Source organism: Chiloscyllium plagiosum, chromosome 19 (genome assembly GCF_004010195.1).
Source record: "Chiloscyllium plagiosum isolate BGI_BamShark_2017 chromosome 19, ASM401019v2, whole genome shotgun sequence".
Lineage (NCBI taxonomy): Eukaryota > Metazoa > Chordata > Chondrichthyes > Orectolobiformes > Hemiscylliidae > Chiloscyllium > Chiloscyllium plagiosum.
Genome location: NC_057728.1, coordinates 6,531,506 through 6,555,589, shown reverse-complemented (window position 1 = coordinate 6,555,589; position 24,084 = coordinate 6,531,506). Strand labels below are relative to the sequence as shown.

The 24,084-nt window shown below is 44.0% G+C and overlaps 1 protein-coding gene across 4 annotated transcripts in view; it reads right to left on the bottom strand.

The window, feature by feature from the left end:
- Nucleotides 1–24,084, bottom strand: part of LOC122559492 (DENN domain-containing protein 5B-like) — a 292,527-nt gene that overhangs the window by 173,516 nt on the left and 94,927 nt on the right. For 2 of the 4 annotated variants that reach the window (XM_043708993.1, XM_043708995.1), the window contains exon 2: nucleotides 1,167–1,238. The exons of the other annotated variants lie outside the window; for them this stretch is intronic. In XM_043708993.1, the coding sequence (XP_043564928.1) occupies nucleotides 1,167–1,238 (72 nt within the window). The remainder of the gene's footprint in view (nucleotides 1–1,166; nucleotides 1,239–24,084) is intronic. 4 annotated transcript variants of the gene reach the window in all.

Sequence of the window (24,084 nt, the reverse complement as noted above, 5' to 3'; positions counted from 1 at the left end):
CTAAATGGCCTATTTCTGTGCTGCCAAATTCTATATTGAAGGGATCCTTACAGACGGCCATCATTGCAAGAATATTCCAGCATATCAGGCGTCAAACTGAATCATGCAGTCCAACTTCTCACAGACCGCTCTCAGGCTTAGTTACTGCAAGTGGTTCTGGGGTCCTGAGGGGGAGGGAGGGGAGCAAACAGATAATAGGATTGGGTTCCTGTTCGACACACTGAAAAAATGTGTCCTGGTGGAAGCTGGGTGACAGTCGCAAGCTGCAGGTGAGGCCCGTCATAGTCAAATTTCTCAGTCAAGCTCACTGCCCTGCCTCACATCGAAACCAGTGGCAACTTGGATGAAAAAAATCAGAAATATGTATATTAAGTTCTAAAAATCATACATCAGTGTCCCAGGCAGAGAAGGGGAGAAAAAAACCCATTAAACATCCCCAAACTGGTCAAAAACAGGCACAGATTATTTCAACATCACTGCAAATTCAGGAAAGGCATTAATCACAATATGAACACTTGTAAATAGAAATACTTAGCCAACAGTTGAAAGGAGCTTACCCATTCTTACCCATTTTTAAATCTTTTCAGGATATTATGAGTTAGAATTAATGATTGGCAGGAACAGCCTAATTTGTTTAAATTAATAGTAAAACAAGGCAAGTCAGCAGGGTTAGAAGTCATGCAATGAGACATGGCAGCCCTCTCCTGAGCCCAGAGGGTCAGAGGTCTCTGTTTAGCTGCCAGTTATCCTGAAGGGAGTGCAATAGAAACATAAGTTCTGGGTCACCACCACCACCACCACCACCATAGAAAAGGAGAACATCGAGTGTCTCTGAAGAGAGGCCCATCACCAACACCAGTAAACTAATACAAGACGTCAACCCCCAAATTTTACTCAAGCCAGCAAAGGTCTCCGTGGATTGTTGAGGATGGAGAAGTGAAGGATCATTAGTTTGGAAGACAGTGCTAGCCTAGTTTAGCGAGAGGAAAACATTCTACAGTCAACTGCAGCAGCTGCATCCCAATAAGACCCAGAATCCTGCTCAGGCTGGAATGATGGGTCAGCTGGGATGACAGCAGAATTTCCAGAGTTCGGGAAAGCAGAGGGTGATGCACTCGCAGAGCAAACAGAAAGGTGAGAGATCTTGCATGTTTTCCACTGTTTACCTGAAGCTTTGTTTGGACATGGAGTGTCTTGTCTCCTGCTATATCGCTTTGCTTCTAGCCACTGGCATAGTGCTATACAACACAAATAAAAGAGACAAAACGGTGGGTGAAAATAAATGCAAAAGTAAAAAAAAAATTGCTTCGAAAGGTGGTTAGGAACATTAAACTGTTAAGAAAGACACAACAAGTGTACACAGACCGTTTTAAACACACAATAAAATGCACAGCACAAAGACAGCAGCTCAGCTCATTATGGCATCAGAATTCTCTCCCATCCCAACGTCTGGTTTAAGGATTAATAAGTTCCTTCCACTACCATTCTTTTAAGCAGTGCTTTTTTGTTATTGCTTTACCAATAAAAAAAAATCTACATTCATCGATACTAAATCAGTTCTGTCCCGTTTTTACATACCAACACGGGAATTTGACATTACCTGCAGTTGCAGACACCAAAGGCATTTCTTACTCATGCAGGACACTATTTACATACATTGAGGCAATGAGAGGGTCTGATCATTGAACAGACGCTCGTTTTACTTCAGCAGTGGTCTTTCTCCACTGCGCCTCGGCGGCAGCTTGCCCCAAGCTTTAACGTGTCCCTCAGCACGTAGTCCTGAACCTTCGAACGTGCCAGTTTGCAGCATTCGGCTGAGCTTAACTCCTTGCCCTGGAAGACTAACATGTTTCGGGCAGACCAAAGAACATCTTTCACCGAGTTGATGGTCCTCCAGGCACAGTCGATGTTTGTCTCGGTGTGCATCCCGGGGAACAGCCCGTACAGCACAGAGTCCTGTGTCACGGAGCTGCTTGGGATGAACCTTGACAAAAACCACTACATGTCTCTCCAGACCTTCTTAACAAAGACATGTTGCAGCAGATGAGTCACAGTCTCCTCCCTACCCCCACCACTTCAAACGTTCCTTTGAGTAGTGCCAATAGTCACAAGGCAAGTCAGCAGGGTTAAAAGACATGCAATGAGACATGGCAGCCCTCTCCCGAGTACAGAGGGTCAGAGGTCTCTATTTAGCTGTCCCTGCCAGTTATCCTGAAGGGAGTGCAGTAGAAACACAAGTTCTGGGTCACCATCACCACCACCACCTCCACAGAAAAGGAAAAGAACGAGTATCTCAGAAGAGAGGCCCATCACCAACATCAGGTACAAATCTAACTCTACATGTAAAGATCCGCAATCAATTGTCAACCCTGGTGCCAGCTTCAGCTGGTGGTGAGGGTGAGGGTGAGGGTGGGGTGCAATATGGGCTCATTTTTAAACTGTAACCATCTTCATGGCTCCTGATTGATTAACCTGGATGCCAAAACAAGCTAAGCCAACTAGCTGCACAATTGTGTTGCCAACTGTGATGCATCAAGGGGGAGTCCAGAACTAGACAGGATAGGTTTAGGGTGAGAGGGGTAAAATTTAAAAGGGACCTAAGGGGCACCTTATTCACATAGAGGATAGTGTGAGAATGGAATGAGCTGCCGGAGGAAGTGATGGAGGCTGGTACAATTACAACATGTATAAGTCATCTGGATGAGTATGTGAATAGGGAAGGTTTAGAGAGATATGGGTGAAGTAGTGGCAAATAGGACTAGATTAGGTTAGGATATCTGGTTGCATGGAAAAGTTAGACCAAATGATCTGTTTCTGTGTTGTATATCTCTATGACTCTAAGTGCAGGTTAGGTGGATTGGCCATGGGAAACGCTGGGTTACGGGGGCAGGGTAGGTGAGATGCTGTTCAAAGGATCAATGTGGACTCGATGGGCTGAATGGCCTGCTTCCACACTGCACGGGATTCCATGATTCTACATTCTAACAGGGTCTGAACAAGATTACTACTCCCCCACCCACTGATAAATGGATCCAATCACTCACATTTCAAAACAGGTGGGAGGCACAATTGAGTAAACAGAATTTAAAAATCAAACTGACAAGACGTCTGATTAAAAGGAGATGGGTTACTCAGAGATTGTGATCAATGTTAACATAAGGTAATTGCAGTCCATCTCCTCTTTGAGCTTTGCCAGTAATGAAGATCAGTCAAAAATAAGGAGTTTTGTTTTCTAACCACGTATCTTCAAATGACTGCAAACTCCAACTGAGAAATGATTCCTGGTTTCTCTTTTCCCCACACACTTCTTGTTTCTCATGTAACGTTCTTAGCAAGCCAATAACACTCTTCCTTCCTCCCAATGTACCTGAAATCTTCAGTTGCTAGGAGACAGCTCTGCCAATCAACAACAGCAGCTGCCTTTTGACAAAACCCAATGAATGTCTCTGTTCAAACCATTGCAATGATCTCACCGTCAAGCTCATTCTATCCCAGTGCCGTGAAACTGGGAAACTATATACATCTCTCAACCTTCCCCTTTTCGCTGCAGACTGTTCAAACCCACAATTTAATCACTATTTACAGATTTACTTCTCATTCCATTTATTACTTGATCTTTCATCTTATTCAGAAAAATACAAAATCTATGTTGGTGCCTAAAACTTTGTGTAGCACCAGGAATAATTCAACTGGACACAACTGCAAGAACTTCTTATCAATTCTCAACATTGCCAGGCATATATTCCCGTGAGTTAAAAGGTACAGCAACGGGCTCCAACATTGTGTCGGTGTCCAGGCTGACACAGATTTAGAGAGTGTATGGACAGGTCCAGGCAATGAGCCATGCTATTTGACTACCCTTCTGTCTTCTATGGTTATGCCCACATCTAAGAGGGAACATGTGGTACACATTGTCAGACCTTCCATGACCGATGGGCTCACTGGGGACGAAGGTGGATCATCTACCTCCCCAGCCTTTCCAAAATGACTCCTCCGCACCATTTTGTGAGCTTCATTTGTGATTTGGAGTTTACTACTACAGTGCCCTTCAGTGCTGCCAATTCTAATATTTGTTTCATTTGGACAATCAGATGTTATTTAAAACAGCAGAATCGTATCATAGTTACAGCTATTATCAATACAATGCCAATCAGCCTGTCAAATCTGTGCTGGCTTTCAGCAATACTCATTCAGTTTGTCCCATGCAAACAGATATTAATCCAATTCCCTTGAGAACCATGACTAATCCCCTTCCATCTTACTCTCAGACAGTGCATGACAGATTCTAACCACGTGTTATGACTTTTTTTTTCACTCATTCACGGGTTAAGGGCATGGCTGGCCAGCATTTATTGGGGTCCCTAATTACCCATAGAGCAGTTAAGAGTCAACCACATTGCTGAGAGTCCGGAGTCACATAAGATGGCAGACTTCCATTCCTGAAAGGGGATCAGTGAACGAGGTTGGTTTTTCCAACACTCAACAATGGATTCACGGTCGTTGTCAGATTCTTAATTCAAGATTTTTTTTTATTGTGATCAATTCCCATCATCTGGTGTGGTTGGATTCAAATCCACATTCCCAGAACATTATCTGGGTCTCTGGATAAACAGTCCAGTGATAATACCACTAAGCCATCTCCTCCCCTCAAAGTGTTCATGTCACTTTTGCCACACTCGTTAAATCAATGCACTCTGGTTGTAAACACTTCTGCCAAAGGGAACAGTTTCTCTCTATGCAGGCCCCTCACAATGCTAAATAGCTTGGACCAATCTCCTCTCAACCATTCCCATTAGGCTTCCTCGAGCGTGTCTCACCATCAAACACCTAGGTCGAGGGAGGGAATGATGGGAAACACTTATCGCTCTCACTTTCAGCTGGATATTTGGCTGCTTGCAGCCTTTGTAACAAGCCAGCTGTGACCAGTTCAGGGTGTCATGCTACAGAAAGGAAATATTAGCCATGGAATGGAGTTCAATGAAACATTGACCAACATCAGACTAGGACTTAAAGGGTTAAATTGTGACATAACATGTTATGTGGACTTTTATTCCCTCTAAAAAAAAAAGGAAAAAGACTGACCTAATTGAAGTGTTTAAAATTAAAATGACTTGCAGACCATTCCCTCTTGTGAAAGAATCAGGAACAAGGGAATAGAATTTGAAAATTGATCATTCAGGCGTGAAGTCAGGAAATCAATATCAAAACATAACATCAATATCGTAAATCCATTTATCTATTTTGGTTCCTTCTGACCCTGACACAGCTAAGGTCTAACTCTAGTCGGGTTTAACATTATCAATTAACATTGCCTCGATGGCTGTGTAAGGGTAAGAGTTCCTGTAAGATGGAGTACGGCTTCAGAGTCCAGCATTCATCTTCGCGATCCACTTTTCTTTTCATTCCTTTTTGTTCTCCCCTCTTGTCCTTTGTTTCCTCATTGATTTTCTCTTTTATTTTACTTAGGTCTCGCTGAAGGGCTCAGTTGCTGCAACAGCATCGGCAACGAATGGGCCCAGCGCTGACTCGTGACGGCTGTGTTGATTTTGGGTTCCCGGTGGCATCTGGTCCACTGCAGATTCATGGAGGCGGAGGGGAGTTTGGGCTCAGTTCCCGTCGGTAATGGCTGAATCGATGAGGCGGACCCGATGCAGACAGATGGCAACGGCAGAGTAGAGTTTCAGCCAGTGTGGTGCCCAGTGTCATCTGCATTGGCGAGGTCCAGTCAGGACTCATAGTGGTGAGGGCATCAGTGGAGCTGAAAATGTGTTGCTGGAAAAGCGCAGCAGGTCAGGCAGCATCTAGGGAACAGGAGAATCGACGTTTCGGGCATAAGCCCTTCTTCAGGATTCCTGAAGAAGAGCTTATGCCCGAAACGTTGATTCTCCTGTTCCCTGGATGCTGCCTGACCTGCTGCGCTTTTCCAGCAACACATTTTCAGCTCTGATCTCCAGCATCTGCAGACCTCACTTTCTCCTCAAGGGCATCAGTGGAGTCAAGATGGCGCTGAAGAGTGGCGACTTTTGTTCCAATGGCATTGGCGCAGTGAAAGGGACCCGTGCCTGGTCATCTGGTGGAGTACTGAACAAGAAGAACTGTAAAGCTGAACACTTTTTCTTTATTTCTTTATTTTTCTGCTTTCACACTCTATGTTCTGGTTTATTTTTCTGTGTTTGAAGATGGCGCTGGAGCATGGCGAAACTGTACGACACCTTTCATTGTGTTTTGTAACAAGATACACATGACAATGAATAAATGAAATCAAATCAGCTCCAGTTTTCCACATCCCCATTGTGTGCATAGGTACTTCCCAATCACTTTTGAACTGCTTCAATCTAATGCTGAAGTTATTGTGGAAGCACGGTCAAGGTTAGAATCACGTGTAATTGTATGTATTAATATTGTACAATTAATCCTCATCACATGATAAGACCATGGGAAACACACATTCACAGCACACACAGTGGATATGAAACCACAGAATCTATTTCAGATTTCTGGCTCACGTGCTATGCAATGCCTGCAGCTACATGCATTCCTGGGCGATTATCTGGTTGCATTGCAAGAACCAACACAAAAAATTTATAGGAGGGAATGGGTTTTGACTTTATTAGTCCTTAGCATTTTGGGCGTTTACTGGCAGAAACCAGAGCATTGGAACCCCTGCACAATTGCTCCTTCAGATGTTACCATTTCTTTCCATGTCATCAAGAAATGAATCGAGAGTTTCCCCATTATTTTGACTTTCGTTTTCTCTCACAACCAGTTCTTTTAGTCACTTGGTATAACGGAACTGGAGTTTTGCTGAAAAAAGATACATGTTGTTGAAGTTTTATGCCATACACTCACCAGGCCAATTCACAGGAAAACCCAAATTAATTAAATAGATGTTTCTACTGCATGAGAATAAAGCGTTAGCAAGTAAATTCTAATGGATCGAGGCATTGCCATAGAGAGAGCACCAGTTAATGATGACTGACAGTTAACTCCAAGGCCTTGTCTAAATTGAAAACGAGGCAAGTTGACTCCAATTGATAAGGGCATTGCCCAGAGAAATGAACCAGAGAATGGCTGTGACTTATTCTTTTGAGTTGAAACTGACACACTATGTGTGTGTGTGTTATTTTCATTTGCATGTTATGATACACTATTCAGGGAACGGACTTAATGTTAATAAGTTGTTAAACTGCAACTCTTCAGTGACAATGTATGGGTTTTAAATAAACTGTTGCTACATAGGAAACAGCACACAAAATTCAATGCACATTTCATCGTGGATAGAGAGGTATCTCAGGCTTGCCTCCAATAAGCGAGATTCTACTTGTATCATATTAGCCACTTGTTTTGTTACTCTAACATGTCTTATGTTTTGTGTGTATGTGGTTAATATTCTTTGACTCTTGCTCCTTGCTACGTGGTGCTTGTGTTCGATGGAAATATTGCTTATGAATATTAGGTCAGATTGAAACGCCTGACCTTTGAAAGTTTTCTCCTTCTTTGGTATTAAAAAATTTCACTCAACTGTGAGAATCGATCATAAATCCTGCAACCAAAATTGTTCTCCAAACTGTCCTTCACTGAACAATTGTAATGTGCCATTCTTAAGGCACTCAGATTTTCTACTGAAGCTCTCAGACACAAATTGAGAGGCCTTTGGCCCAACAATCGGTGATCTGGATGCTTATTGTGTTAGTTTACAGAAGTGCTAGTTTGGCAATGTCTTGCTCAAACTCATTCTCTCTTCACCAAGTGTACAAGCCATCAGAAACCGCCTTACTTGAGCCTTTGAGAGAGCCTCGCTTTGTAACAAGGAAGTATTCCTTTAAGCTGGTGCAGTTTGACTAATCCGGCTCAAAATATCATTAAAAATAGGTATTTTTCAATCAGATTTTCTAGTCCAATCAGTGAGTAACTCAGACTGTAAATAACATAAAATGACAAAGAACACTACAGAGATATTTGTTAATTACGATGGCATACACAAGTCAGCTTCTTGGCGAATAAAAATAGATAATATTAGAAAGCTAATATTAAAAGATGCCTGCATAAAACAGTTTAATTTTAAGATCCTCCTTCAATTCACACATTCACAGAAACTAAAGCAAATTAGTTAGTGGGCACTGTCAGGTTAATTGATGGGTCGAGTGTGTTGCTGGAAAAGCACAGCAAGTCAGGCAGCATCCGAGGAGCAGGAGAATCAATGTTTTGGGCATAAGGCTTTCATCAGGAATGATTCTCCTGCTCCTCAGATGCTGCCTGACCTGCTGTGCTTTTCCAGCACCACACTCTCCACTCTGAACTCCAGCATCTGCAGTCCCCACCTTCTCTAATTGAAGGGAACCAGGCTAATGTGTGGGAGTGGGGGTTCAGGTTCAGCACAATATTCGTTTTCAGGTTTTTTTAAAACCTTTTTTTTTTAAAATCAATCTGTTCACAGATGTTATTACACACCTCCGCAGCTGTGGGTACTTGAAACCGGGCCTTGCAGTCCAGAGGTGAAGACACTACCACTGCACCACAAGAGGACCTAATATTCCTTTTCTTTGTTATTTAACCTAATTTTCTAATCGACCTATTCAGAGCTCTTATCACATATCTCTGAACCCAGGCCTCTCAGTCCAGGGTTAGGGATGCTATCACTGTGCCACTAGAAGGCCCTAATATTCCTTTCTTTTTTTTTATTTAACCTAGTTTTTCGAAACAACTTGTTCAGACATGTTATTATGTATTCAGTAGCAGTTGGGACTTGAACTTGGACATCTTGGGAACACTACTGCTGTACCACAAGAGGGGCCTAATATTCCTTCCATTTTTTCTTAAAGTATTATTTAACCTATTTTTCCAATCAACCTGTTCGGTGATATTATTACCCACCTCTGAAGCAGCTAGGACTTGAACCTCGGCCTCCCACTCCTACTAAGCCGCAAGAGAGCCCTAATACTTCTTTTAAATCAGCAGAGATTAATCTCAGAAACCTGATTATCACCAGAGCTAATCTGATTTGATGTTTGCTCTGGTTTGGCTGATTTCAAATATCTTTGGCTGGGACTTTCCATCCCAGTAATTCTTTCCATTCCAAGCTTCTGGTTTCTGACCTGGGAAAGTAATGCTATAATTGGAGAATATAGCAGAAAGGAGAACACAGTTATGTTACAATAATCAATGTAGCAGAAAAACTGGTAGACTGTTTCAGCTTTGCTCTGCCGTTCAGAGAGATTATAGCTGGCCTGCACCTCAACTGCAATGACCTGTCGCTGGTCTATAGCCTGACTCCCTTTAATTTATAAAATTACTCACTTGGTGATACAGTAAATTTTTGCTGAAGAAGGCGAACACTCATCAGGACAGATTACAAGAGTGCAAAATTTCAAATAATCACAACAATTTATACAACAGGAGAAAAAGCGGCCAATTGGTTGGCAAGCTGACTCTGATTGGTCTGATGTTAATAAGAAGAACTTCATAGGTTCACATACAGGGATCCACCCTTTGCAAACAAAAGGAACACGTTCAAAGCTTTGGGCCATTTCTGAATTATCCACAGATCTCTGTTGCATTCTTTGGAGCAATGCCTTGGCCAATTAGAATCAATGCACCAGCCAACCAGTACCCTAGTACGATTGAAAAGTTACAGCACAGAATGGGACCATTCAGTCATCATTTCTGTCATTTTTTTCCTGTAGAATAAAGTGTTGAGATTGATCACCGTCTTAGCATTCTGCTGAGTGTAAGGCGAGACTTTGTCAACAGCTTTTCATAGAATCACAGAATCCCCACAGTGTGGAAACAGGCCATTTGGCCCAACAAGTCCACACCAACTCTCTGAAGAGTAACCTACCCAGAGCCATTTGCTGACTTTCTTACTCTACATTTACCCCTGACTAATGCACCTAACTGACACATCTCTGAACACTATGGGCAATTTATCATGGCCTTTTCACCTAACCTGCACATCTTTGGATTATGGGAGGAAACCGGAGCACACGGAGGAAGCCCACACGTACACGGGAAGAATGAGCAAACTCAATACAGACAATCACCCGCAGTTGGAAGCAAACCCGGGCACTGTGAGGCAGCAGTGCTAACCACTGAGTCAACATGCCACTTTCAAGTTAACAACAAAAAAAACCCATCAATTGAAATCTTAAGAAGTTCGATCAACCCAGTTTCCAGAGCTGTGTAGGGGGAGAAATGACAGAAATAGTTCCAGACTTGCACTGCTCTCTTCTTCTCACTATAAGGCACTACAAGAAACATGGAGGGCACTGGAACATATCTTCCAAAGAGCTAGCACAGACATATCTGACTGAAATTATCACCCATGATTTTACTTGATCCTGAATGGTTGACATTTTAATCTGTGCTTTCCTGACAAAATATCACGCTCAATCCCATTAATCCTTTAATTAATTTAAATACTTTGAATCTGATCCCACCCCCCGCCAGTCCCCCTCTGCAACCTTCTAAACTCAAGGGAACATCGCCTCTGCTGCTTAAATCACATCAGGCATGGTGCAAGCTTCTTGTGAAAATGAGATTTCCCTTGAATCACTGAGCGAGATTGTACTGGTCAGCCTGGAGGGGAGAATTGGGCTGGGGTAGGGGGGAGAGAGCTCCTCGGGTAATCGTGCCAACTGCAGAATTGGTAAACAGGATCCTCAAATGGCACATGCACTTCGATTTAATTGCTTCAGAAACAAATCGGTGTCATACTCTGATAAGATCATATGCCTCCGAGGCTGCACTATGGGGGAACATGTGTCCCTTCCAATTTTCAAAGCAGTTGAAGTGGCAAACTACAACTGAGTCGTATAGTTAGGCTGTGCAGCAGTCAGGCCTCCCAAACACAGTTTTCAAAGTAGTGAGGACACAATGCTGCTTACGACAGACAGCATTTTAATGTTGGCGTGAATGGTTTCAATAGGATTGCAGAACACATAATAAGCAACAGTGAGCTTCATTGTTTGAGACACCAGTGAGGTCAGCTGCAACCATCAGTCATTCCTGATCCCTTAATTAGATTAGATTCCTTACAGTATGGAAACAGGCCATTCAGCCCAACAAGTCCACAACAACCCTCTGAAGACTAAACCACCCAGACCCATTCCCCTACCCTATATTTACCCCTGACTAACACACTGAACACTATGGGCAATTTAGCATGGCGAATTCACCTGACCTGCATATCATTGGGTTGCAGAGGAAACCCACGCAGACACAGGGAGAATGTGCAACTCCACACAGACAGTCGCCTGAGGTGGGAATTGAACCCAGGCCCCTGGTGCTGTGAGGCAACAGTGCTAACCACTGAGCTACCGTGCTGTCTCATCTTCTGGGTTTCTCAACTGTACCTGAGTTTTAGCAACAACTTGGATTTAAAGAATGCTTTTACAGGTAGTAAACCCATCGAGTCCACAGTGACCCACCGAAGAACATCCCACCCAGAACACCTGCCCCACTCCCCCCATCCCCACCTGACCCTATCCCAATAACCCTGCCTTTCCCATGGCTAATCCACCTAACTTGCACATACCTGAACACTAGGCGTCAGACCTCTGCTCAAGACCCATCCTCCTGTAATGGAGTCATTTGTAGGGATTTTACAATTGTGAGACGCCATTGCCAAATGCTTTGGCCTGAAGCCTTCTCAGGCAAAGTCCAACCCCAAGCCAAGGGGGTTGAAAGTAGGACGGGGAGGCCTCTTCAGAAAGAATGGAGAAGTGGAAGGATACAGGGAGGGAATCCTCATATCCAATTCTTAGCTGAAGGAAATTGTGGCCGCACGATGTTCTCCAAAAGGCTGTCGGATTGAAGATGGTGTATGGAGGCTCAAGGCCATGGCTGGATGGACAAATAATGAAAAGAATTTTAAATTTGATGAGGACCAGATCAGCAGTCAATGAATGGGTGAATCGGTACTTGTTGCAAGTTAGAAATTAGTGCTGGGGTTTTACACAAGGTGAACTGCATACTATGTATAAAAGTACTGTTCTATATGTCTTACTTAACTGGTATCAAGTTCCTCAAAGTGACTCTGCACAAACTCCAGCTCCAGACTGAGTTTGGATGGTTTGAACTAAAGCAAGAGTCAGATATGCAAGAAAATGCACGATGGCTCAGTGGATAGCACTGCTACCACACAGCACCAGTGACCTGGGTTCGATTGCACCCTCAGGGAACTGTCTGTGTGGGGTTTGCATGCTTTCCCTGTGTCTGCATGGGTTTCCTCTGGGTGCTCTAGTTTCCTCCCACAGTACAAAGATGTGCAGGTTAGGTGGACTGGCCGTGCTAAGTTGCCCATAGGGCCCAGTGATGTGCAGGCTAGGTGGGTTAGCCATGGGAAATACAGAGGTAAGTTTGTGGGTCTGGGTGGGATAGTCTTCAGGAGGGTTAGTATGGGCGAAATGGCCCACTTCCACCCTTAGTGATTCAATGAGAATCGGTTTTAACAAAAATATTGACAAAAAAAACATGAGTGTCATCAATAGGATAAATAGACAAAGGCCCTGGGGTGAGGGAGTCCAGAACTGGAGGTTTAGGGTGAGAGGGGAAAAATTTAAAAGGGACCTAAGCGGCAACTTTTTCACAGAGAGGGTGGTACGTGTATGGAATGAGCTGCCAGAGGAAGTGGTGGAGGCTGGTACAATTGCAACATTTGAAAGGCATCTGGATGGGTATATGAATAGGAAGGGTTTGAAGGGATATGGGCCAAGTGCTGGCAAATGGGACTAGATTAGGTTGGGATATCTGGTCAGCATGGACAAGTTGGACTGAAGGGTGTGTTTCTGTGCTGTACATGTCTTTGACTCTAAAAAAGTTTAACACGATTCACTACTTCTGATCCTGACCTTGCTGAGGTTACTGGTTATCAGGTATCAACACAACTCCTCAGCAGAACATCCCAAACTGGTGATCTCCACCACCTGCAGCGATAGACGGCATATGGACACCCTGGCAGTCACACATCACTTTTTAGTTCAAAATTATCACCATTCCTTCATCATTGTTCAGCCAAAATCCTGGAAAAACCGACTGAACAACACTGTGGAACTACCTTTATCACACAGGAAAGTAGATTGGCTCAAGGACAACCCTCACCCACTAGCTTTCCACCGAGGGCTGGGCATTAAATACTAGCCTCATCAGAGACATACACAGGAGTAATATTTTAAAAAGATAAAGTGCAGGATCAGACTCAGCTATAATTCATTGTTTCACACCAAAATGTCCAGGAGAAATTTAACTCTTCCACCACTAGCACCGATTACCTGGTCATATGTTTATTGCTGTATGTGGGGGATTTTTGTGCACAAAATGGCTGCAGTTCTACCTAAATTGTAACAGTGACTACACAATGTAATCACTTCATTGCCTGTAAATACGAGACATGAGTATATGCCAGAGCTGGGGAGACCTTGCCTACTTTTCCTCAAATATTACATTTGGTCTCTTAGTTCCACCAGAGAGTGAAGTCAGGGCCTCGGTTTGACATCTCATCCAGAAAGCAGCGCCTCAGACAGTGCAGCACTCTCTTAGTACGGCATGGAGTTGCACTCTATTTTACGTCCAGGTTTTAAGGCGGCAGGACTCAGAACCACAACTATCTGACTGACAGGGAACAGTGTCACTGTTAAAGAAAAAGGGGTGTTCTTGAGGCAAATTTATTGACTCTCTTCTCCCTGTGGAGGAAATTTTGTGGGAGCTGAACCCACAAACATCTGCCTCGATATCACAGCAAAACGCAAGTCAACTTGAGTCACAGAGTCTAAGAGTCCTACAGCACGGAGACAGACCCTCTGGCCCAAACTGGTCCATGTTGAGCAAAATGTCTGTCCACCCTAGTCCCATTTCCCTGCACTTGGCCCATATGCTTCTAAACTATTCCTATTCGTGTATTTTTCCAAATGCCTTTTAAATGTCGTTAATGTACCCACTTCAACCATTTCTGCTGGCAGCTCATTCCATACGTGTACCACCCTCCGTGTAAAAACGTTGCCCCTCGGGTTCCTTTTTATTCTTTCCCCTCCAACCTTAAACTGATGCCCTCTAGTCCTCGATTCACCAATCCTGGGAAAAAGACTGAGTGCATTCACACTAACCATGCCTTTCATGATTATACATCTCTGTTAGGTCCCCCCTCAGTCTCCTACACTCTAAAGAAAAATGTCCTTGCTTGTGCAATCTCTCCTATAACTCAGACAATTGAGTCTAGGCAACATCCTTGTAAATTTGTTTTGCACTCTTTCCAGTTTAATAACATACTTCCTATAGCAAGGTGACCAAAACTGAAGCTAATACTCCAAGTGCAGCCTCACCAACCAACTGCAACATAACTTCCCAACTTCTGTATTCATTATATCAAATATCCACATGGGATATGCCTCACATCATTCCAGTATCAGACCAGCATTTTATTTGTTCATGGGAGGAGGGCATAGTCAACATTTATTGTCCATCCCTAATTACCCAGAGGGAGGTAAGATTCACCACATAGCTGAGAGTCAGGAGTCACATATAGGCCAGACCAGGTAAGGATGGCAGTTTCCTTCCCTGAAGGATATTAGTGAACCAGCTGGATTTTGCTAACAATTGATGATGGATTCATGGTCATCATTAGACTCTTAATTCCAGATGTTTATTGAATTCAAATTCTACTGTTCAAATCTGCTGTGGTAGGATTCAAACCCAGGTCCCCAGAACATTGCCTGGGTCTCTGGATTAACAGTCCAGCGATAATACCACTAGGCCATCGCCTCTATCAGTATTTACGCCAACATGATGCACTTGACCAGAACAACAGAAGAAAGCCATATACAAGGGAGGTACTCAGACCATTGAATCTATAACAGTGTTTTATTACAGCAATCCCAAACTAATCTCACTAATCTTTTCATTTCTTCAGAGGCCAGCAGCTTCCTTCCCCTGTTACAAATGTTCCTCTGCTGTTTCTTGAAAGGATGCTGTGGTCTTTGAATATAAAAACATTAGAAACAGCCTCAAGAATGGACCATTCAGTCTCTCAAACCTGCTCCATCATTCAACACAATCGCTTGTCTCAGTTCCAATATTGTGATTTCTCCCCATATTTTTGAATCTCCTTCCAGAGGATAAAACCAATAATAACTCAGGGATGAATGTCCTGCTCACGTTGGTGCTCCATTTTTAGGTACTTAACACAAGACAGATCAGTGTGTCTCCTTTGTCAACTTCACTGGTTTGTCCCTCTGACACACCAAAACCTTAGTCTTGAATATGTTCCATGACTGAGCACCACAACCCTGTGGTGGAGAACTCACAATCCTCAAATTTAAAAACCAAATCTCTTCATCTCAGTCCTAAATTATCAGCCCATAATCTTAAGATAGTGCCCATGTTCTAGACTCTCCAACCTGGACTGAACAACCTCTCACTGTCTTCAGAATTGTACATACTTCAATAAGATCACCTGATATTCTTCAGAACTCCAGGGAGAATTGGTCCAATATACTCAGTCTCTCATCATATGACAACTCTCACCTAATCTGGTCAGGCAAATCAGGGTAGGACATGTCCACTTAATAATAGGGTCCTGGGAGTGTTGTCCAACAAAGAGACCTAAGGGTACAGGTTCATTGTCCCTTGAAAATGTAGTTGCAGGTAGACAGGGCAGTGAAAGTGGTGTTCGGTATGCTTTCCTTTATCGCTCAGTGCATTGAGTATAGGAATTGGGAGGTCATGTTGCGGCTGTACAGGACATTGGTTAGGCAACTTTTGGAATACTGCGTACAATTCTGGTCTCCCTCCTATGGGAAAGATGTTGTTAAACTTGAAAGGGTTCAGAAAAGATTTACAGGGATATTGCCAGGGTTGGAGCTATAGGGAGAGGCAGAATAGTCTGGGGCTATTTTCCCTGGAGTGTCGGAGGCTGAGTGGGTTTATAAAATCATGAGGAGCATGGATAGTGTGAATAGCCAAGACCTTTTCCCCAGGGTGGGGGAGTCCAAAACTAGAGGGTGTAGGTTAAGGTGAGAGGGGAAAGATTTAAAGGAGACCTAGGAAGTGAGTTTTTTGCAGAAAGTTAAGCGTGTATGGAATAAACTGCCAGGGGAAGTGGTGGAAGCTGGTACAATTACATCATTCAAAAAGCATTAGGATGGGTACATGGAATAGGAAGGGTTTAGAGGGATATGCGCCAATGCTGGCAAATGGGATATCTGTCTGGTATGGAAGAGTTGGACCAAAGAGTCGGTTTCTGTGCTGTACATCTCTATGACTCTAAGACTAATCGTGTGAACCTTTGCTTAAAAGAGTGCAACTTTGCTTTGATATGGAGACTAAATCTGTCCAACTGCAGCAAGACTTCATTGTTCTTGGACTTCAGTCCCCATGCTATAAAGACCAATATGCTATTTGCCATTTTAACTGCTTGTATACCTGCATGCTAATTTTCCATATTTGTTATAACCACAAGTCTCTGCTTCAATCATTATTTTCATGTTACCTTTTCTTTGGGCCCCTCTCTTCACTCATTTAAGTGACAACTTAACTTGTTAACTTCTTGTTACTAACTCACTATCCAGAGAGGATCAACTTCACCCTATTCATCCTGTGAAAATCCTTTCCAACTTTAATACCCTCAATCACATACACTCTCAAAACAGAAGCTGGGCCTAAATACGTCAAAGCCCTGCTTTTAAAGCTGTAGTTCATGTGACATCAACAGTATCTGAAAATGTTTCTGACGTTCATGTGATATCAACGGTGTCTGAAAATGTTTTGAAAGCCAATAGGGACAAGGGGAGGCGTTTCCAGAGTGACACATGGCATCTTTAAAAATTCTTCATCACAACTCGATGGGACTTTAACCCCAAATTGGCCAAACAGTTCATCAAGATTAACCATTGAGAGGGAAATGCTATTGTCATAAAACAATGTTGAGTATCTGCACCTCATTATCAGCAGGGCAGAAAATGCTGCAATACACAATCCCATTGTTGGTGTCTAACACTAATAAGTGTTTCAGATTCTGCTAAGTGGGAAACATTCACTGGATCCCTGGCATATGACAAGTTACAGGTACCAAACAATTTAATTAATCCATGTACTACTGATTCAATAAACATTTGAACCTTTTGCAACCTCACCTCCATCTTATTGTTAAAGTTTCCTCGGCAATTAATCCGATGGGTCTCACAAAATCCTTTCACCAGAGTAGGGATTCACATCTTCATTGTTAAAGGTGCCCTCAAGAAAGGTTGCTATTTCATGACAAAATTCTTCCCTTCTCCTTAACTTCCTAATGTCCAAATGGGTGACACTGTTGCTCAGTGGTTAGCCCTGTTGCCTCACAGCACCAAGGTTCCAGATCTGGATTCTGGTCTTGGGCTACTGTCTGTGTGGAGTTTGCAAGTTAGAATCATAGAATCACCACAGTGTGGAAGCAGCCATCGAGTCCACACTGACCCTGGACACTATGGGCAAATTAGAATGGCCAAATTATTTAACCTGCACATCTTTGGACTGTGGGAGGAAACTCGTGAAGAATGTGCAAACTCTGCATAGACAGCCATTAACTTTCCTTGTACTTTCCAGTGATGTGTAGTTTAGCTGGTTGAGCCATGGTAAATCCAGGGTTACCAGGATAGGGTGTGTCTGGGTGGGATGCTCTTCGGAGTGTTGGTGCAAACTTGATGGGTCAAATGGCCTCTATGTGCACTGTAGGGATTGTATGATACAGGTCCTGAACACTGCTGTTATGGCAAAATAGCTTTTCATGAAGGGACTCACACCTCCAAGTAGCAATCCTCTCACTTGCAGCATACAAACTTTGCATCACAATCTCTTTGTATTTACACACCGCTACAGTCAAAGGCTGCTTGGAATTTACCTCCTTTCTCCTTGCTAGCTCTCAACTCTGCCCACCGTCAACCTCAGTTCATTGCATTCTTTTGTTGCCCACACCATCCAAACAGCAAAATCGATGTTTCGGGCAAAAACCCTTCATCAGGAAGGGCTTTTGCCCGAAACGTCGATTTTACTGCTCCTTGGAAGCTGCCTGAATTGCTGTGCTCTTCCAGCACCACTAATCCAGAATCTGGTTTCCAGCATCTGCAGTCATTGTTTTTACCACACCAACCACACAACCACCTCCTTCCAAACAAAGTTGAGGCCCTTAAATGAGCAACTAAACTATCATATCTAAATTGCACAGTGCACACGTGTCCCAGTTCAAACCAGTCGTATTCAACTACAAACAGAATCGAGTCACCATGCTTCAGGTGAGGGATTAATTTACGTTTTCCTGTGTGCTGTCATTCCTTTCCAGGTAATTTCAGTGTCATCCAAATGTAGCAAGTCGGGTGAGCAGTGGAAGATTCACAATCAAACCTTACATAAACTGTCTCATCATTACCCCAATTTCTGCTACACCTTAAAGACATAACAACTGGCAGCTTAATAGTGGGAAGCTAACTTAAATTACTGTTATTACCAAGTGTTGTGTACCAGAAGATGTCTACCTCATACTCTGTAATTATGTATCTGTAGATTGCACCACTCTTTATCGGAGAACCAATTTCTCTTAAAATTGCATACTGTACATCGATCGGGTCTAGTGTGTAATCAAGACTTAAATGCAGCTTATTACAAGCAAGTCATCAAACTGGGCAAAAGGTTTGTACAGCCCATGAATTTCAAATGTACTCGCAGAGGAACTGGAACTGAATGATACTTTAAGTTAAAAATGATTCAATAGATGCTCAGTGGTTAGATCAATGGTTTACACTGATTTGCCTAAGGGCCGCAGTTTCAACCCTGTTTCTCTGTGAAACAAAATGTCTTCAATGTTCTTGCAGCTCAAAAAATTCTTAACACATGAGTTAAAACATTGGAACACTAAGGCCATTCAGCCCCTCAAAGCTGTTGGGTCATGATTGTTTGTCCTTATTTACTCGTCTTCACTCTGTATCTTTTACTGTTTCCTAACTCATAAAAATGTATCTCTTTCTTATCCTAACAGCTCCAAATGATCCCGAGCATCCATCGCCAATTGCGCGGGCGGGGTGGGGGGGGGGGGGGGGGGGGGGGTGGAAGAGTGTCTCAGTTTTCCCCTAGCCTTAGAGGAGGTTTCTAATGTCCCTGCTAACTGCCTGGGCTTTGAAACACAGTGCTTGCATTTCTATAGCAGCCTGTGATGGCTCAAAGTGCTTTACTAGTGACAAAACAGCTACAGATGCTGGAATCCAAGGTAGACAAGCAGGAGGCTGAGAGAACACAGCAAGCCAGGTAGCATCAGGAGGTGGAGAAGTCAATGTTTTGAGTGTAACCCTTCTTCAGGACTTGAATCCCGAAAAAGGGTTACACCTGAAATGTTGACTTCTCCACTTCCTGATGCTGCCTGGCTTGCTGTGTTCTTCCAGCATCTTGCTTGTCTACCTAAGTGCTATACAGCAACTGAAGTACATTTGAAACATAGTTACTATTGTAATGTAAGAAACATGGTACCACTGGTGCACAGCACAATCCCACAATCAGCAACTACATAATGAGCAGATCAAATGATGGCACAATGGCTCAGTGGTTAGCAATGCTGCCTCACAGCATCAGGGACCTGGGTTCAATTCCAGCCTCAGGTGACTGTCTGTGTGGAGTTCACACATTCTTCCCCGTGTCTGCGTGGGTTTCCTCTCACAATCCAAAGATTGTGAGAGGTTAGGTGGATTAGCCATTCTAAATTGCCCATAGTGTGCAGGCTAGGTAGATTAGCCATGGGAATTACAGGATTACAAGGATAGGGTAGGGGTGGTAAATCTGGGTGGGATGTTCTTTGGAGGGTTAGTGTGGATTCAATGGGCCGAATAGGATTCTATGATCTGTTTCTCACGCTACTGTATGAGGAATAATGTCAGACAAGGGGAGACTATGGCATTGTAACAATGTCATTACAATGCAGGGACTAAGGCTAAATTCTCTGGAAAATATATTCAAAACCCTCCACTGCAGCTTTATGGAATTCGAGTTCAATATTTAGAATCTGGAATCGAAAAGCTAGTTTCATGGTGATCATGAAACTGTTGTCAATTGTCAACCAATCTGGTTCACGCTTGTCTCTCAGGGAAAGAAATCTGCTATCGTTAACCAGTCTGGCTTATATATGTTTCCAGACTCACACTAAGGTGGTTGAATCTTAATTGCCCTTAATTGCCCATGGTGGCTCAGTGGTTAGCACTGCTGCCTCACAGCACCAGGGTCCCAGGTTCGATTTCAGCCTCGGGCGACTGTCTGTGTGGAGTTTGCATATTCTCCCCGTCTATGTGTGGGGGTGCGCCGGTTTCCTCCCACAGTCCAAAGATATGCAGACCAGGTGAATTGGCTATGCTAAATTGCCCACAGTGTTAGGTGCATCAGTCAGAGGGAAATGGGTCTGGGTGGATTACTTTTTGGAGGGTCAGTGTGGAGTGGTTGGGCTGAAGGGCCTGTTTCCACACTGTCGGGAATCTAATCTAATCTAAAAAAAAATGGCCCAGCAAGCCAGTGACTTGTATTTTGCTACTAAATGGAATGAAACCAAGCCGATCATTCAGCATCAACTTAGGCACCAAAAAGGACACAGAGGTCTCTGTTTCCTCCTCTCTCACTGGGACAAAATCCAGGAACTCGCTTGTCAACAGTGCTGTAGGTGCACCTACCTGCCAAGGGCTGCAGTCAATCAAGAAGATGGCTCACCACCACTTCTCAAGGGCAATCAGGGATGGGCAATAAATGCTGGACTAGTCAGTGTTGCCCACGTCATATGAATGGCTAATGTTGGCCATGACCCCTTCAGAATTGAGAGTGTGGTGCTGGAAAAGCGCAACAGGTCAGGCACATCTGAGGAGCAGAAAAATTGATGTTTCCAGCATTAGCCCTTCATCATGACACCTTCAGCTAAAACGTCATCATTAAGTAAATGGCAAAGACTTCCATTGGACAAAGCTCCCCTTCCAAGGGGCAGCACAGTGGCTCATTGGTTAGCACTGTTGCCTCACAGCACAGGGACGCAGGTTCAATTCCACCCTTGGGTAATTGTCTGTGTGGAGTCTGCACATTCTCCCCATGTCTGCGTGGGTTTCCTCTGGGTGCTCCGGTTTCCTCCCACAATCCAGAGATGTACAGGTTGGGTGGATTCGCCATGCTAAATTGCCCATAGTGTTCACTGGGCGGACCAGCTGTGGGAAATGCAGGGTTACAGGAATGGGGTGGGTCTGGGTGGGATGTTGTTCAGAGAGTTGGTGTGGACTTGATGGACTAAATAGCCTGTTTCCGCACTGCATAATTCCTCATATCCCACGCAAATAGTTGCAGCTCTGTGTTTTTAGACACAGTCCGTGGATCCCACGTGGTGACACTCATTGGCCTCAATGTGCCTTTTCACTTTGCTCATCTCTGCTAACAAGTCAACAGAGAGATGGTGAGATCCACCCACACAGCCCTGTCGTTCTGTAGCAGTTATCCGGGTGGCATGGTCACTATGTGAAATATGTCAGACAGCGATAAATCAAGTGCTTCCGGAAATCCGTGGGACAAAGAGTGTCACAGGCAGACACTATCACTTTGTTCTGATTTAAACTGCTGAAAGTATGCAGCCAGACCTTAAAGCTCATGGAAGTAAAGTCTTTTAAAATTTTAATTTTTTTAATATATCATTCATGATATGTGGGCATCCTTCATTAGTCTGGCATCTAATACCTTCATCACCTTTTCCCTTAACAAGATGGTGGTGAACTGCTTCCCTGAACTGCTGTGGTCTATGTGGCGTAAGTACCTGTTAGGGTTGAAATATGTGTTGCTGGAAAAGCGCAGCAGGTCAGGCAGCATCCAAGAAGCAGGAGAATCGACGTTTCGGGCATAAGCCCTTCTTCAGGAATGAGGAAAAGTGTGCCCAGCAGGTTAAGATAAAAGCTAAGGAGGAGGGACTTGGGGGAGGGGCGTTGGGAATGCGATAGGTGGGAGGAGTTTAAGGCGAGGGTGATAGGCCGGAGAAGGGATGGGGGCAGAGAGGTTGGGAAGAAGATTGCAGGCCAAGAAGGCGGTGCTGAGTCCGAGGGTTGGGACTGAGATAAGGTGGCGGGAGGGGAAATGAGGAAACTGGAGAAATCTGCATTTATCCCTTGTGGTTGACCGCAATTTCCCCTCAGACATGGTTGACGATGATCTCCACCGCATCTCCTCCACTTACCGCAAGAAATGCAAAACTTGCGCCCACACCTCCCCCCTCACTTCCCTCCAAGGCCCCAAGGGATCCTTCCATATCCATCAGAAATTCACCTGCACCTCCACACACATAATTTACTGCATCCGCTGCACCCAATGTAGCCTCCTCTACATTGGGGAGACAGGCCGCCTACTTGCGGAACATTTCAGAGAACACCTCTGGGACACCTGCATAAACCAACCCAACCGCCCCGTAGCGGAACACTTTAACTCCCCCTCCCACTCCGCCAAGGACATGCAGGTCCTTGGCCTCCTCTATCGCCAGACCATGGCAACACGACGCCTGGAGAAAGAGCGCCTCATCTTCCGCCTAGGAACCCTCCAAGCTTTTCCAGCAACACATTTTTCAGCTCTGATCTCCAGCATCTGCAGTCCTCACTTTCTTCTAAGTACCTGTTAGGGAAAGTTTCAGGATTTTGCCTCACAGAAGATGAAGGAATGGCAATCCAGGTCCAAGTGAGAATGGAAGGGAACTTGTCAGTGGTGGTGTTCCCCCATACCTGCTGCCATTGTTCCCAAGGGGGTAGAGAACATGAGTTTGGAAGTGCAGTCAAGGGAGGCTTGGTAGTTACTACAATGTATTTTATAGATGGTATACACTGCTCTTAAATGGACACATGGATTGCTTAATTCAATGGTAACTCCAGATGTTGGTGGTGGGGCACTCACTCATGGTAATGCCATTGACAACTTTGATGCTGCTTATTCAAGATTTGAGCATGGACATAAAATATTGCTGCATGATGACCAGATGAAATAAAGAAATGCCAGGTTCTAATCTCTACTTCCTGTGCACGAGTGTCACTGATGTGCATGATCCCTGTGATTAAGAGCTCAACATAGTGCGAGTGATGTTCGTTTGAGAGCCCTTCTCCAGGAGGACTGCCAACTTTGTGCATGACTTGAGGCAACGTCTCAATTGCAAATCGCAACCCTTTCACTTCCTAATGACAATGATCAATTAACATGGACAAGGCAATCCAGGTTCCGACTGGGGGTGTGGGAATTGCAGTAAAACATAATGATGGATACAAGCAACTTTCACGGTCTGTCCACTTGAATTGTGCAGAACACAACATCGCGGATTGTACATCAAACGGTTTTCAAGAGTACCACGATCTGAACAGTTTTAGTGTACTCTGCTGGTCAGGACAGGTTTGTTATTGTATAACACTAGGGTCCAGTACTGGTGGGGACAGGTCTGTCACTGTATAACACCGAGGTCCAGTACTGGTGAGGACAGGTCTGTCACTGTAAAGCACTGGAGTATAGTACAGGTGAGGACAAGTCTGTCACTGTATAACACTGGGGTATAGTATTGGTGGGAACAGATTTGTCACTGTATAACACTGGGGTACAGTACTGGTGCGGACAGGTCTGTCACTGTATAACACTGGGGTACAGTACTGGTGGGGACAGGTCTGTCACTGTACAATATTGCTGTATAGTACAGGGTCAGTACAGACCTACTGCTGTATAATTGTAGGTTACATTAGAATCAAGAACCAGAGAATTAACCTTTAACACATTGCCAGGAGAACAAAAGGGAACATAAGTTGGGAGCATAGGCTGTCAGGGAAGGATGTCATGGAAATGTGGAACTTTTTCAAGGAACAGATACGACGTGTCCTTGATATGTATGTACCTGTCAGGCAGGAAAGAGATGGTCGTGTGAGGGAACCTTGGTTGACGAGGGAGGTTGAATGTCTAGAAAGAAGAAGAAGGAGGCTTACATAAGGTTGAGGAAACAAGGATCAGACAGAGCATTGGAGGGATACAGGATTGCCAGAAGGGAGCTGAAGAAAGGGATTAGGAGAGCTAAGAGAGGGCATGAAAAATCTTTGGCAGATAGGA